This window comes from Petromyzon marinus, chromosome 43 (assembly GCF_048934315.1).
Source record: "Petromyzon marinus isolate PM22_M1 ecotype Great Lakes invasive population chromosome 43, UKy_Petmar_22M1.pri1.0, whole genome shotgun sequence".
In the NCBI taxonomy this organism is placed as follows: domain Eukaryota; kingdom Metazoa; phylum Chordata; class Hyperoartia; order Petromyzontiformes; family Petromyzontidae; genus Petromyzon; species Petromyzon marinus.
The window spans coordinates 8,520,476-8,534,448 of record NC_133709.1 but is presented as its reverse complement, the minus strand read 5'-3'; the positions used below and the strand labels follow the sequence as shown (position 1 = coordinate 8,534,448).

Genomic DNA, 13,973 nt, shown 5'->3' with positions numbered 1-13,973 from the left:
GACAAGAATACATCTTCTCGCAGTGCACAATTTTACTTTGAATAGAAAGTTTGTACGATTTAGGAGTTATCCTTTTTTTATTTAAAGAAGGATTAAAGGAGGTGTGACTCAATCGCAATTTTTAGTTCAACTGTTCTTATGCCAATTCCAAAACTGGTCATCAAAATTAATAGTTTTAAACATGGTATTATCACCAGGTCCCATGGTGTAAATAAGTGCAAGTCGCCAACTCTCTTCTGCCTCCCTCTGTGCTCTGAAGGAGGAGCATTGCCCCAAAACATCGCAAAATATATACTTTTTCTTTGAAGGCCACACACATCCAGTGTTATTATCACTAGGATTAAGGTAATTGGAATTCATCTTGATTTTGGGGGGCGGGGACATCGACCAGTTTCCGACATACGGAAAATTCGAGTTACGGATCGTTCTCGGGAACCTGGCCCTTGCGTAAACGCGGGGACTGCCTGACGTTAACGATTGACGGAGTGGCGGCAGGACACTGCCAGGAAACCCAAGAATCTCAACGCGTGGCCACTGAACCCACACACGTGACCCAAGCGGCGCCCTCTCATTGGCCGGCGGTCGATTTTTGGCGCGCGCGCGGTGGTTCGCGCGCGCGGGGTTTATTTATTTATTTAGCCTCCATTTTGACATCGCGCGGGAGATGAGCGACTCGGAGTCTCGCGTTTAAAGAAAAACAAAAAAAATTGTTGTTACAACAATCAAGAAAATTAAACCACGAATTAAAAAAATACAATAAACGAAACTCAACAGAGCGACCGACGAGCGTCGCGCGCACGGCCCGGTACGTGCAACGACAACGATTCGAGTTAACCGAGTTTTAAATGTTCCCCGAAAATATTTTAATATACACACGTTAACTCAAGCCATCGATTTATCGGTTGAATTAACGCGATTATTCACCCGAGATTTTATTCGTGTTATTAATTCGTTCGCTTTTGATTTGTACGGAGGAGGGGAAATGCTGTAATGTGCGTTCGGGTGTCTCGTGTTTACGACTGCGTCGCTTTAATGTGCTGAATGCCAAATGTTGGGGCCTTGTGCGGTTCGTGAGGTTGATGGCGCACGCGCGCGCGCGCAACTCTTGCAAATGTTACTTAAATAATCAACGCGATGAAAACTACGCCAGCAATCTCAATAGTTATTTGCAATCGGTTGATTTCAAGCTCGCGAAACAAAACACCGCGTTCTTTCGAGAGTGTGTGGGTTAGCTCAACCGCCCTGTGGTTAAATAATTTGCTGCGGCAGTGAAGTATGGTCATAGTGAGACCCTCACGACTCCGCAACGTGCGTGGTGAGGACCCCATCCAGCAGTGGAGAGGCTCCCCCCTCCCCTCCCATACGGTCGTGGAGTGCGCACGAGGCTGCGGAACTCGGCGTCAAACTCCTAAATGAATTATAATGGGTGATGTTTCGGGAAATAATTATAGCAGAGGGGGCCATTGCCAGAAACGTCTATTGTATTTTTTTAATTTTAAGGGAGTGGTATTGACTAAGGTACAGTATTGAGTTTTAGTTATCTATTAATGCACCACTGCGTACTCGGTATTTTACACTTGTTTTTACTTAATTTTGACGCATTTATAAGGCTACTGTAACCTCACTGGAGCTCTTTGGGGATCCAATGTGAACGGCGCAAATGTATTTGTTCATAAGGTCATTGAGTCAGCTCAACCAAAACACGGGGACATTTGCTTTAATTTTGTGTAAGAAAAGAGCTATAGATCAGGTAAGATACGTTAAGTGAAGTCGAGCGGTCTTTGACACTTGATCCGTGTTCCTTGTTGGACGTTTTCCTTGGCGCATTTGACTCCTGTAACTGTGTTGCACCATGTGCCCTCTGCTGTAGCATCGCCCCTCCCTGCCCCGTGTAGGACGACTGCTACCACCCAGTGGCTTGCGATTGCCCTCGAGTCGTCATGTCCATGGACGCCAAAGCGAGCGATGCTGAGGCTGGAGAAACGGTGGCACCCCCTTCACAGCCGGAGAAGGCAGTGGAGACCGAGGTGAAGGAAGAGAAGCATAAAAAAGATAACGAGGAGGTGAAGAATGATGAAAAGAAGGAGGTGAAAAAAGACGAGAAAGAGTCTAAGAAAAAGGTGCAGGTGAAAAAGAAGGGGGAGAAAACGAAGAAGAAAGAGGAGGAGGGGGAATCGGGCCAGGGTGAGGAGAGTTCGGAGGAGGAAGAACTAAAGTGTAAGTATTCCTGTTAATATGATTATTGTGGAGCATGCGAAAATACTTTTTACATATTATTGCGGCTGAAAACAGAGCAAGTTCATCTTGTCTAAAGACCCAATCAGAAAATCAGAGACTGCTCTGCAAAATGCCCCATCTTGCGTGCGTTGTGATCACATCGCTGACGGTCGCGTTGGTCCTCAACTTTGCCGCGGGCCCCTTTTTCTCAGTGGGGCTACTGGAGCGGGACCCTGTGGTGAAGGAGGGGAAGCGAGAGAAGAGAAAGGTGGAGCGCCTTAGCTTCCAGGCGCCCAAGTCCAAGGCTGAAACGCACAAGATAGAGGAGGGTAAGCTCTTGCCGTTGCACTACCCTGATATTTCACCGTGCTCTTTAAATTCGATTGATTCAGTTTTTCTGCATAAAATATTTGTACCGTGAATGTTTGTTTTTGGTATTTCATACCTGTCAACCCTTTATCAGTGCTTACCTTATTACAGACCAATTCAGATCTTATTGGTCACCCCGTGTCCCTTATACATTTCCACGTTCGTCCTACAAAGTCCCATCACAATGGAGAAACATAAATACAAAAATATTGCCCGTATTGAAACGGCTGTACACCATATGGACCTGAAATATGGGTAAACCATATCGGTTGACAGGTATGTTATTTTCACTCAGGTCTCACCTGCTTCTGCTTTAAGTAAAGTGTATTGATTGACTTTTATTTATCCACGTATGTTGTCTAATCATTCTGTACAGGCTTATGCATGCATGATAAACTAAAACCTTTATCGTCAAAACGCTAGGTACAGTGCTGGCTACACCACCACTTGGTGCACCGTCCCAGCCTTCATAGGTTGTTTGTTAACAGCACTTGTTCCAACCACCTATATTGGCTACATGGGAGATCTTTGATCATGTGCCAATTGCATGTTCCATGTGTGCTCATGCAGGCACAGGAGAGCGGCTGGGTGAAATCGAGAGGGTCAACTTTTTCATGAATAAAATGAAGGCTGATGTTCTGAAGCCACTGCACAAGGTTATCTACAACCGTCCAGGCAATGTAAGCACCGTCTCCTTACCATGAGCTATCATGTGGTAAGGAACAGTCTCTTTACTATGATATATCCCATGGTAATGAATACCCTCCTTACCCAGGAAAGCTGTACTGAGTCTCATTACTTTTTCAGGAGGGTCCTCGCCAAGACCCTTCGAACAAGAAGGAAGGGTAATTAATACCCTCCTAATATTAATCGTACCCTGTGACTTTGTATTACAGCTTACAGAGGTCAAGAAGAACATCCGTCAGTTCAATGGCTTCTCCTTCTCCAAGGACAGCGATATGTACAAGCGCAAGGAGGACTCCATCAAGAAGTATGTTTAAGGGGATTTTACATTTTGTGTGTAGGCTTGTGGTATATGTGTGTCGTACATCTGTGTTTGTAATAGGTGTGTATGTTTCGTACATGTGTATGTTAATTGTCTGTGTGTGTGGTACATGTGTGTTGCCCTTGCAGTGGTGATTGCTACCTATCTTGCGCTTGTTTGTGGAGTGGGCATTGCGTGGAACTTGGTCTGCACAATGTTTATGCTAACATTGGCACTGCCTGCACATTTGCGTGGGGTGCATGGCCGGCCGAAGGGGTGGGTGGGTGGGGGGGAACACGTGACATCAGCACGATGCATGAACCCGGCTCAATGCTGTAGGATGCGGGTGATGTCACCACACACATATGTGTGTGGTGACATCACCACCATGCACATTCCCACCCACGCACCAGCCAGCCAGCACTCTTTCACGTGGACAATATATATGTAAGGCCGAGTTAACCTCGGGAGGCCCCATCACCAGTTGAGATGTGACTTGACACAAATGTTAACAGTGGATGGGAATTGATGCTGTCTAACTGCAATTTTTCAAATAATATTTATGGCGGATTTTTTGTACGTGTTTAATTGGTATCGCTGCACCACTGCAGGTACCACAAGGACGTGCTGAAGGCTAGCTTCTGCGATGTGCTGGACTTAGAGAAGGGAGGAAACAAGGATGAGGTCGTCGCACGCATAATGGACTTCCTGCTGCAGCCCAAGTCTTCTGGCAAGGTGCACGTTGTACTCACATTTGCACGCCTGTGGAGTATATAGGTATTGAGTCACGTTTTCACCTGAGCAATGAAAAGGTACACATGCCAACAATGCCACCTAATTACCACTAAATGGCAGCAATGGCAACATAGTGCTCACTGTCTAAATTCCTAGAAGCAATTTTGCTGACCCGAATTCTTATGTTGAATTCAAGCCAAGTGGAAATATAAATAGCTTTGAAAAGACTTGCATGATAACTAGAGTAACCTGGACATCGTCAAAGAAGCGGGGTTTGTTGTTTGAATAAAGTGGAGCTATTTCCTAAATAATATAATTAGACAACTGAAATTCCACAATCGTCAGCGTATAAACTCCATGCAGAATACTAAATTATGAAAACTAACCTCTTAGGTTTTTTTAAACAACACAATGACTGATGTAATATCTCTGCCCTCTGGTTATGCGGTTCGTCAGCCTCTGCCGAAGTCGAGCCACAAGCGGAAGAGCTCCGGACGGGGCTCAAGAGCTTCGCACTCTAAAAAAACTCCCGGGTCCGCTGGCGGCAAAAAGAAACGCAAGGTGGTAAAGAAAGATGATGAAGAGGTGCCCTCAGATTCCAACTCGAGCAATGATGAGGAAGAGGAGGATGAAGAGGAGGAAGAAGAGAAGGAAGAAGGGGATGCAGAGTCGAGTAAAGATGAGGAGGAGGATGAGGCTGGAGAGGGGGATGGGGACGATGAAGATGAGGTAAGGGGGAAAAAGACCTTACACCTAGGGCCTCTGACAGAAGTGTTTATTGAATATGAATTAAATATTCTTTGGGTCTTTCGGTAAAGCCATGTAGATAGAAAAATAATAGAAATATCACGACGTTTCGATCGCAACACAAGCAATCATCAGGTGAAATAAACTCCTTAGAATTTTTTTATATATAACAACGGTTTTATTCACAACTTCGTTTAATTCACCCTCGAGAAGTACGTCAATGATGCGGCGCCTGCTCCCACATCAACGCTGATGGTGCCCGTAACTCGTTCACACGGAGCAGGCGCGCCTGAGACGCGCGGCGCCTGCTTTTTGTGCGAGGTAATTCGACAGTTTAGGGACTGCGGCGTTTTTGACCTACACAAAAATATATAACTAATAAGGCGTCCATACTAAAATTGTAATTGCTTGAAAGGAGCCAATTAATTGACGAATTGATGCCGATTTTGATACAGGCATGCATTGTCACCGGATCTGAGTACGTGTGCAGAATTTCTAATTGATTGGACAACAGCAAGTAGACTATTATTTTGATTACAAGATTTCACCACAACAAACAGGATTTAAGTTAAATAAAACCGTTGAAAAAATATATATCTATCTACGTGGCTTTACCGAAAGACCCAAAGAATATGAATTCCTGCAGTCACGAAAGCTCTAAGTCAATATTGATTAATTAAATATTGTGTTTATTATTTGTATGTGTTGATGTTGATGTGACTGCCCTGTACACCGTATCAAGATTTTTGTATGCCGACAGTATGTAATTTGACCACAGTCTAGTTGGGGTTGATTTGTCACGGTATTTTTCCCCTTTCACAGCCGGCCCCAGGCTCAAGCCGTAAAAAGGGGGGCAGCCGTGCTACCGGTGGAGCCAAGAAGACTCAGGGTGGAAACAAGAAGGCTCGGGGAGGGGCTCGCAGAGTCATCTCCAGTGACAGTTCAAGTGATGGCGACGCCGATGAAGAGGCCAAAGAGGAAGAGGAGGGAGAGGACACATCCAGCCCAGCCTTAAAGGTGGCACCTGTGGGGTTGCGACGGAGCTGTGTAAACAGGGGCTTCAATCTTTTAAAAGTGCGTGTATAAGATTGTTAATAGTTCATGCTAAATGTGAGCTGTGGGACCAACACACTCCACATCAAAAAGTTATCCGAATGGATTCTTCATCTCATGACATGAAACCAAGAGCACAATTAGGATAAAGTTGAAGGGAAAAGGTAAATGGTAAGAAAACATCCCTGTGCAGGACCCTCCTGCAAAAGTTGTGAGGCCAAATGAGGCCTTCCTGGTTAAACAAAAGGGCATTCATTATATTATAATATTTGTTTCTACACAGGAAAAGGAGTCCTCAAAAGGGAAGAGTCCAAAACAGAAGGTGCAGACGAAACGGAAGAGGGCGGACCTGAAAGCGTACGTGAAGAAGGCAGACAGCAGCACCAATAAGAAAGCTGCTGCACCCCAGCCTAAGAAGAAGCAAGGTATGCCTTGTACTGCATGTCTCCTGCGCATTTGACTTGTTTATCACATATTTGTAGTCTATTTTTTCGTATCTCCATAGTCCACAGCAAGGTAAGGTTAAAGATAAAAACAACGAGCCTACCTTTACGCTACCTTTTACCTTACCACAATACAATCACCCTACCCTTACCTTTTATCCTTTAGCAAGGTAAGGTAAAAGTTAAAAAGCAACGAGCCTACCTATACCCTACCTTTTACCCTTGCCCCATACAAATTACCCGATTACAGGGTAATTATCGGGGTACTACACATGAAAAAGGTTTATACAGGTAAATGCGAGGTAGAGCGCTTTATTCGTATCGAATACTCTCTAATCGGGCGTTGAGCCTGTCGTCGACACTGTCCTCCACAACCTCGTCATCCTCGGACGAACGACGGGCAATAAGATCCTGCGCTGCTCCGGCCCGGTTAGACGGGACCTTCAGGCAGCCGGCTGCAATCCACGAGCACAAGCACATGGACTGGATGAAGAGCGTCGACGACAGCGACTGGCAAACGCGCGTGAACTCCCGCCCGGCTCCGCTATTCGCGCGTTCGCAGGGAATTGACGTCGCCGGCGCTCCCAAGTAGTCGCAGGCCATCTTGTAGTGGGCGTGGAGCAGATCTTTGCGGGGAGACCACCATTGCATTACGTCAATGAAGGCGATGGCGGTCGTGACGCCCATGCTCAGGGGCAGCGACTGCCGTCGGCGGGAACGCGAGCACGTCCAAGTAGCGGTGCTGCAGGACAGAGCGGATCGTAGCCTTCAGTGTAGCTAGCTCGTCTTGGTCTGTCATTTTCGGCAGCTGTGGATTCAAGTAGGATGCCACAATGGCGGGTTCCTGAACCAGGAAGTCGCAGTACTGCACCAGCTCGGCCTTCAACCCCATCGTGGTCAAGGACTCATCGGTCGCTCTAAGAGCGGCTTCACCGCGATAGCAATAGCAGATCAGGTGCTCCATCGTCACCGGTACGAGAGCCAATGTCGACTTGCGGTCCGCCGACAACGAGGTCATGACCTGGCGTGGCATTCGCAGGAATGCTGTCACGCCCTCGATGTTTGCCCACTGCAGTTCGGAGAAAGCACCGACGCCGATCACATCCTGGAAGCGCGCCATGATAATGTCCAATGGGACACGCTTCTTGATAGCGTCGTCGCCCATGTCAAACGTCGAATTCCACCTGGTCGACGAGTCCTGGTGCGTCGGCTCTTTGCTGGGGAGTTTGGCGATCTCGGCCTCGCAGCGGTACGACTGCCGGACAACCTTGCTGTGCCTGATATTGACGAGCGCCTCGCGCAGTTCGGCGTTGGTCGACTTGATCAGTTTGAGAACTTGGACGACGCCGATCTGGACCAAATTATCCGCGCAGCGAATATGGTGGCAAGCCCGTAAATGCTCATATCCGGCGTCCGCATTATCCAGGGCGAACAACGTCTTGACAGCACTGATCGCATCGGAGCCATTGTCGCTGGGGACAGCGAGCAGCTTGGTCGAGACATTGCGCCCGAGGCTTTGGAGGTGCTCAAACAGAGCGGCGCCAATGCGCTTGCCGACACCCCTTCCGGACTGCACATTGAGGATCGTCAGCAGCATGGATTTCGACGCATCAGATTTGGTGTCGGTCCAGTGCACCATGACCATCCAAAATCCCTTCAGGTTGCGGTTCGACCACCCGTCGATGGTGAGCGAGATGGCGACATCCTGGTTGGAGAAGAACGCCCCGACGATGGGTAGCATGATGGCGTGAAGCTCGACAATCCTGCGAATGACGGTGCGGGTCGACGGGCCCTCGTATCCCTGCGTCAATGTGTGGACCAAGGTCTTGAACTTGTCGCTGCCGGCGGCTCGCAAAGAGATTGCACCTTGGATAACAAAATCAACCACCGTGTTCTCAAACTTTACTAGGAGGCGATCCGGGATTGCTGGCCGGCTCAGCGTTTGCTGCATTAGGCGGCTTTCCACCCCGACGCATTCGTGTGGGAGGAAAACCACTTGCAGCAGTGCACGCACTACCGCTTTCCTTACTGCACGCAAGGATCACCCTCCATCCAATCGTGCGTGTGCTCCCACGGGAACGCATGCCGCTGCCTCTTTCGATTGCTGTTCGCAGCAACCCCATAAATGCCGTTGCTGGCATCCTTGACCTCATCCTCTACCTCAAGAACATGGTCCGTCTCCATCTGGTCCGACATCAATGATTCCAATTTCAAATGGAGGCCATGGACTGCACCACAGCTATTAGCGAGCGGTAAACAGTATTTACCGGGTAATACTTCACGCTACCTTTACCCTACCGGGTAATTCTTCCACGCTACCTTTACCCTACTCTTTACCTTACCTCTTGCCATAGTCGACACCTTTACCCTTTTACCCGGTAAAAAAGGGTACATTACCTTACCTTGCCGATGCCGATATCTCGAGTGGGGCGAAGAAGATCAAAAAGTAATCCATGAAATAAATTATGGTCCGAAATTGTGTCACATAATCAAATTCTCTTTTGAAACTTTGTGTTAAACTAGAGCTTAGCTTTTCGATTAAACTTAAATAAATAATCTCTTACTCAATGGTTTGATTCCTCAACTCATCAAATAACAAAATTGTTAAAAAACGAAGTCTTATCTCTGAACGGCAGGTGATGGGTGGGTGTCTTGGTGACATCTCGCATCATCGGCCACATCACTGACCATGGCTTGTGGTGGGTTTCCCACTTTAGGGAAGCAAAATGTGTGGGCAGCAACCATTTTTAAGGGGCCCGAGTATTCAGTAAAAAAATGTCTAAAATAGTACATTTAGCAACGGCTCATTCAAGGACTAATTTAGACACTAAATCCGAATTATAATTTGTATAAAACTTATCAAAGAAGATTTGATACATGTCTTGTCTGCTTAATCCATCCCCATGCATATGCACAGCGAGTGGCGCTGGTGATGGTGCCAACTCAGACTGGACCGACAGCTCGGACGACGAGCCCCTGATCAAAAAGACAAAAAGGCCGCCGTCCGACGACGATCTGCGTCAAGCCGTGCGCCTCCTCCTCGACGGAGCCGACTTGGAAAGCGTCACCATGAAGCATGTGTGCAAAGAGGTGTGTGGGGCAGACCGAGGGCATGGGCTTGCAAGGGCTGGGTGAGGGGGGAGTTGGTGATGATGGGTAGAAGGATTTGATATCGGGAGGGCATGGGGTAGGATTGGGCGTTAGAGGATGTTGAATGTGATGGCACTGGTAGGTGGACGAGAAGCTGTGAGGAAAAAAAAGTTTGGGAGGAAGTGGGTGGTAAAGGAAAAGAAAGATAGTGCACTTAAAAGGAAGGTGCACTGGGTTATGGCTCACCGTGACATAAAAAGATGCAGACTATAGTATGATGACAGATAAACAAGAAATATAGATGAGACAGCTGTAGACAGAAGATAGATGTTATTGAGGTTATAGCAAGATAACAGGTGAGAGACGTGGAGACGAGACGTTATAACATATCTCCATGTGACGTAAAGTCACGTGGCCCACGGGAAGTTATAGTTGAAGAACTCTGGTATTGGTTAAGGAAGCATGGGAGGCATTGGGCATTCTAGCTGAAGGGAAATTGAGCGATACTGGACATTTGGGGTGTAAAGATGCATTGATTCATCAATTAAACTCAATTCTTACGGCTGTGGTTATAGGAAGATTTTGAGGATACTGTGCTTTAGTGTTGGATATATGGATACACAGGGTACGGAGGACTGCTAGTGTTGTAGAGGGGAGTATGAGAGTTGTGCCTTGTGTTCTTGTGTCACATGGGGATGTGATGGTGGTGTCGTACTGCCAGGTGTATGCGAAATTTCCTGACTTTGACCTCACGGAGAGGAAGGACCTCATTAAACAGGCGGTGAAGGAGGTAAGAGATGCAAACATTGAATCCATTTTCAGACTGGTGTGATATGCATCTGTGTGTGTAGTGTGTGGGAAGTTAAGCTAGGTGGCATAGTTGTAATGCACACTACTGTAAAGCTTTTGACAATTTTTTGACAAAGTGCTCGCTTAACACCTGTCCCTAAAATCTAGGCCTAAATGTGTGCCCTGTGTGTGTGTCCGCGCGCGCATGCGTGCTATGCTCGCAGCTCATTTCGTGAGGACCAGCAGCACTCTTCCCCCCAGCGGGTATGGCGTTTCTATACCTCGGCATTCCTGAGCCCCGGCCGGCATTCCTGAACATGGCTCGCATCCTTCCCCACAGCCCTCAGCGGGGCTGTATTCACAACAGTCCTCGGTATTGATTTACTGTCAATAATCAATGAGATCTGGGGAGAATAACACACCAATAAAAGCGGGGCATACAAATACACGAGATCCAGTTGTAAGGGGTGTTAGGGATACATCATGGCCAATCTTAATGAACTTTAGGATTACTTCCTATCCAATCCAATGTCACAGATGTATAGTGATTAATTGTGGGGCAAAGTTGGACATCATATTTGATCAGGACAAGCCCAGTGTCCATAAATCTCTACTCGGAGCAAGTATGGGTTCATTTACTTTTGGGTTATAAGACAGAAATCGGATATAATGTGTGTTTTTTAAGATTTTCGCAGTGTGGTATGAAACATTTTTTGTGAAAAATCTGCATAAAATGATGTTGATTTTGTTTATCGTTTAATAGAAGGGAAGCCGAATGGTGTTTTGTATAATCTTGGTTGTTTCTACACAAATAGGGATTTAATGAAACATCTCACGCATGGGTGATTTTTTAATAAAGTCACAGATATTTTTTTTTTTAAATAGTGATTCTTCCAGTTAAGTCTGAGCAGGGGGGGAGGGTTGGTGGAACCTTATTTGTTACCAGTGAGAACTTGTTTTTATATGTTTATAAAAATAAGATTAACATCAGAATTAATAGGCGTCATGACAGCAGCCAATGGAGCTCCATTCCCCTGCGGAATTTTCTCATCTGACCTCTATTTTGGTACAGTGCACATTCTTCAGTGAAACACATGACTGACCTTTACTGAATACGTTTTACATGACGAGAGCGCCTTTTAGACATCCATACTTCAAAAATCTCATTATATCTGGACAGTTCGTTTGAAAACCCATCGTCTCATTCCAACTAGCCTGGTGGCTCAAGACATCAGACCACTAAGCTGGGAACCTTAAGATTGCTGGGTTCAAATCTGGGAATCCTTTAAGTATATATTTTTTCATATAAGTTGTGCCAAACAGCAGGGCCATTAAACTAAATTAATGTTGTGGCCACGATAAAAGTTTGGCCTGCACAGTAATGCCTTTAATTATCTAGATCTGTGTTCAGCCTGTCGTGAAAAATTACGACATGCTCACACAGACTTTCACACCCATGGAATGGAAATATGTTGGCAAGATTGTTTTACTCCAGTTTATCAGTTTGAGCTATTGAAAAATATTTCTTAGTTTCATGTAGCGTCATTCATCCAAATTGTGTCTCCCAGTTCCAAGAGAGCCACATACAAGCTAGAAAGCAGCCAGGTAGTGAACAGCACAAACAATTACCCCCAAGCCCTACAATCTTAAAATGTTTTCAGCCCATTAATGAGTTTTTTCTACATGCGGGAGGAAACTGGAGCAGCTTGAGAAAACCCATGTACGAAGGAGCAACTATCCCATACAGATGGAACATGACATCAGTCTGCATTTTGCTCTAGTGTTTTCCTGGCAAGCTAGATTATGGCTCCTCTACTTCCCACGGGAAGAGAGTTTCACAACATATATCCAATAAAAAAAAATCACCAATTAAATTGAAATTGTATTTTACAATGCAATTTCACTTATTTTGAAATGTCTTTCCTGAAGATTACAAGTAATCATAACCCTTTACTAATCCACTGCTGGATAAAGGCTTTCCCACACTGTGTCACAGGGGATGTTTGAACGTAATTCACCATTGTGCTCCGTGTACATTGGCGAAGAGGGAGAGTGTCCAGGGCCAACGAAAATATAACTCGCCACTAATATTTAGCCGTGGCTTGGATTTAAACTTGGGTCTCTCGGTTTACGGGACAGTTCATTAACTCGTGCACCACCAATCCACCTTGATATATAGGACGAAAATAAAGGTGTTATCTTTCATGATTGCCTCGCAGTATTTAAACATGCTTGGATAGTTGCAGAGACTCTGCAGACTCACTTGAAGCCGATGTTAAAAGCTCAACTTGACACAAACTGTGAATGCTAATTGACTCCCGTTTCCATTTTGAGGTGAGAGCTCTTGAACTATGCTAAGTTAATCCACTGCAGGGGAAGCTTATCAGTATGACCTCAGGGTGTCTCACTTTAGCCGTCTACCAGCTCTAACTTAAGCTGCCACTGCTCCACATGCATCCTTTTGCATGGATACATGCCGGCATCAGCCAACTCAAGTATTTTAGCCTGGGTTAGTGGTCACACGGTCAGGTTAATATAATTGAATCTGTGACAAGTGTCCCCATGATTATCTTGCTGACAACCAGAGCTCAATAAGATTTGTCTTTGTGAATGTAGGCTGTTATAAATCATATACATGTTTCAATTGTGTCACATAAAGCACATGAGGTTTTGTCCCGCAAAAGTTTTGCATTCAACTCTTAAAATTGATTGCAAATAAGGGTGTCCCAAAAGCAAATTCTGTCACGTGTCTCTGGGTTATATTTTGTATTTTTTTACTCCGTTTTAACAGATTAGTGTGTGTTTAGACGCTATCGATGTTTCCACCTACTTTTTTACGATGGGAGATATGAAAAGTGGGTGTGGTTTTGAGCCTGTGAAGGAAGGCGAGTCTGGAGGCTGTGGTGCAAGTTCTCACTTCCGCCTGCCCTGTTGGTGGTAATGTTGATGTATTTGCGCATGTTTTTATCTATTTTGTGTCCGTTTTCAATAAAATTTCTGAACTTAAATATTTGTGCTCCGCATTTTTTTCAGAGAGATCGTCAAGTACATCTTATTGATGTACGCAAGCATGTTGTTTGAACAATGAATAATTGTGGAACAAATCCCCCCTAACATCTCAAGGCCTCCCTTGCAACGAGCTCTGACGTGATTATATATTATAACGTTAATGTATAGTGTATCAGACATTTAAAGGAACGGTATACAAGACCGATATTGATATACTGGTCTGAATGCTGGACTTGGAATAACCGTGGAGCAGATGTGCACCATTGACAGGATGGGAGATGGATTTCAGGGATTACAAGGCTGGATTGAGTAAAAATTAAAGGAAGAAGGGGTTTGTGGTACCCGTCTCACACAAGCCGAATGGTACAGTCGTTGATTCAAATGAAATGGGAAGAAAGGTGATGAATAAGAAAGCACCAGGGTCGAGACCAAGGAATCGGCCTAGAATTAACGTTAAACTTCTTTCCCATCGTACCTAGCCAACCGTGTTAGTCGAAGGTGCAGGAAGAGGCGGTTTCATGTGATGGAAGACTGCT

General features: G+C 45.7%; 1 protein-coding gene across 1 annotated transcript; it reads left to right on the top strand.

Annotated features, from left to right (window-relative positions):
• The first annotated feature begins 613 nt into the window (after nucleotides 1–613).
• Nucleotides 614–13,436, top strand: DEK (DEK proto-oncogene). The gene is made up of 12 exons (XM_032970370.2): nucleotides 614–805; nucleotides 1,871–2,217; nucleotides 2,430–2,546; nucleotides 3,157–3,266; nucleotides 3,483–3,577; nucleotides 4,183–4,306; nucleotides 4,763–5,035; nucleotides 5,876–6,070; nucleotides 6,390–6,531; nucleotides 9,467–9,639; nucleotides 10,361–10,429; nucleotides 10,653–13,436. The coding sequence occupies exons 2-12, from the start codon at nucleotides 1,941–1,943 to the stop codon at nucleotides 10,662–10,664; spliced, it is 1,587 nt and encodes a 528-aa protein (XP_032826261.2). The 5' UTR covers nucleotides 614–805; nucleotides 1,871–1,940; the 3' UTR covers nucleotides 10,665–13,436.
• Nucleotides 13,437–13,973: the final 537 nt, after the last annotated feature.

Excerpts from the sequence above, each read along its gene's own strand:
- DEK (XM_032970370.2), top strand. The coding sequence starts at position 1,941 with ATGTCCATGGACGCCAAAGCGAGCGATGCTGAGGCTGGAGAAACGGTG. Across the intron at positions 2,547-3,156 it reads AACGCACAAGATAGAGGAGG|GCACAGGAGAGCGGCTGGGT; the intron begins GTAAGCTCTTGC and ends GTGCTCATGCAG. Across the intron at positions 9,640-10,360 it reads TGAAGCATGTGTGCAAAGAG|GTGTATGCGAAATTTCCTGA; the intron begins GTGTGTGGGGCA and ends TCGTACTGCCAG.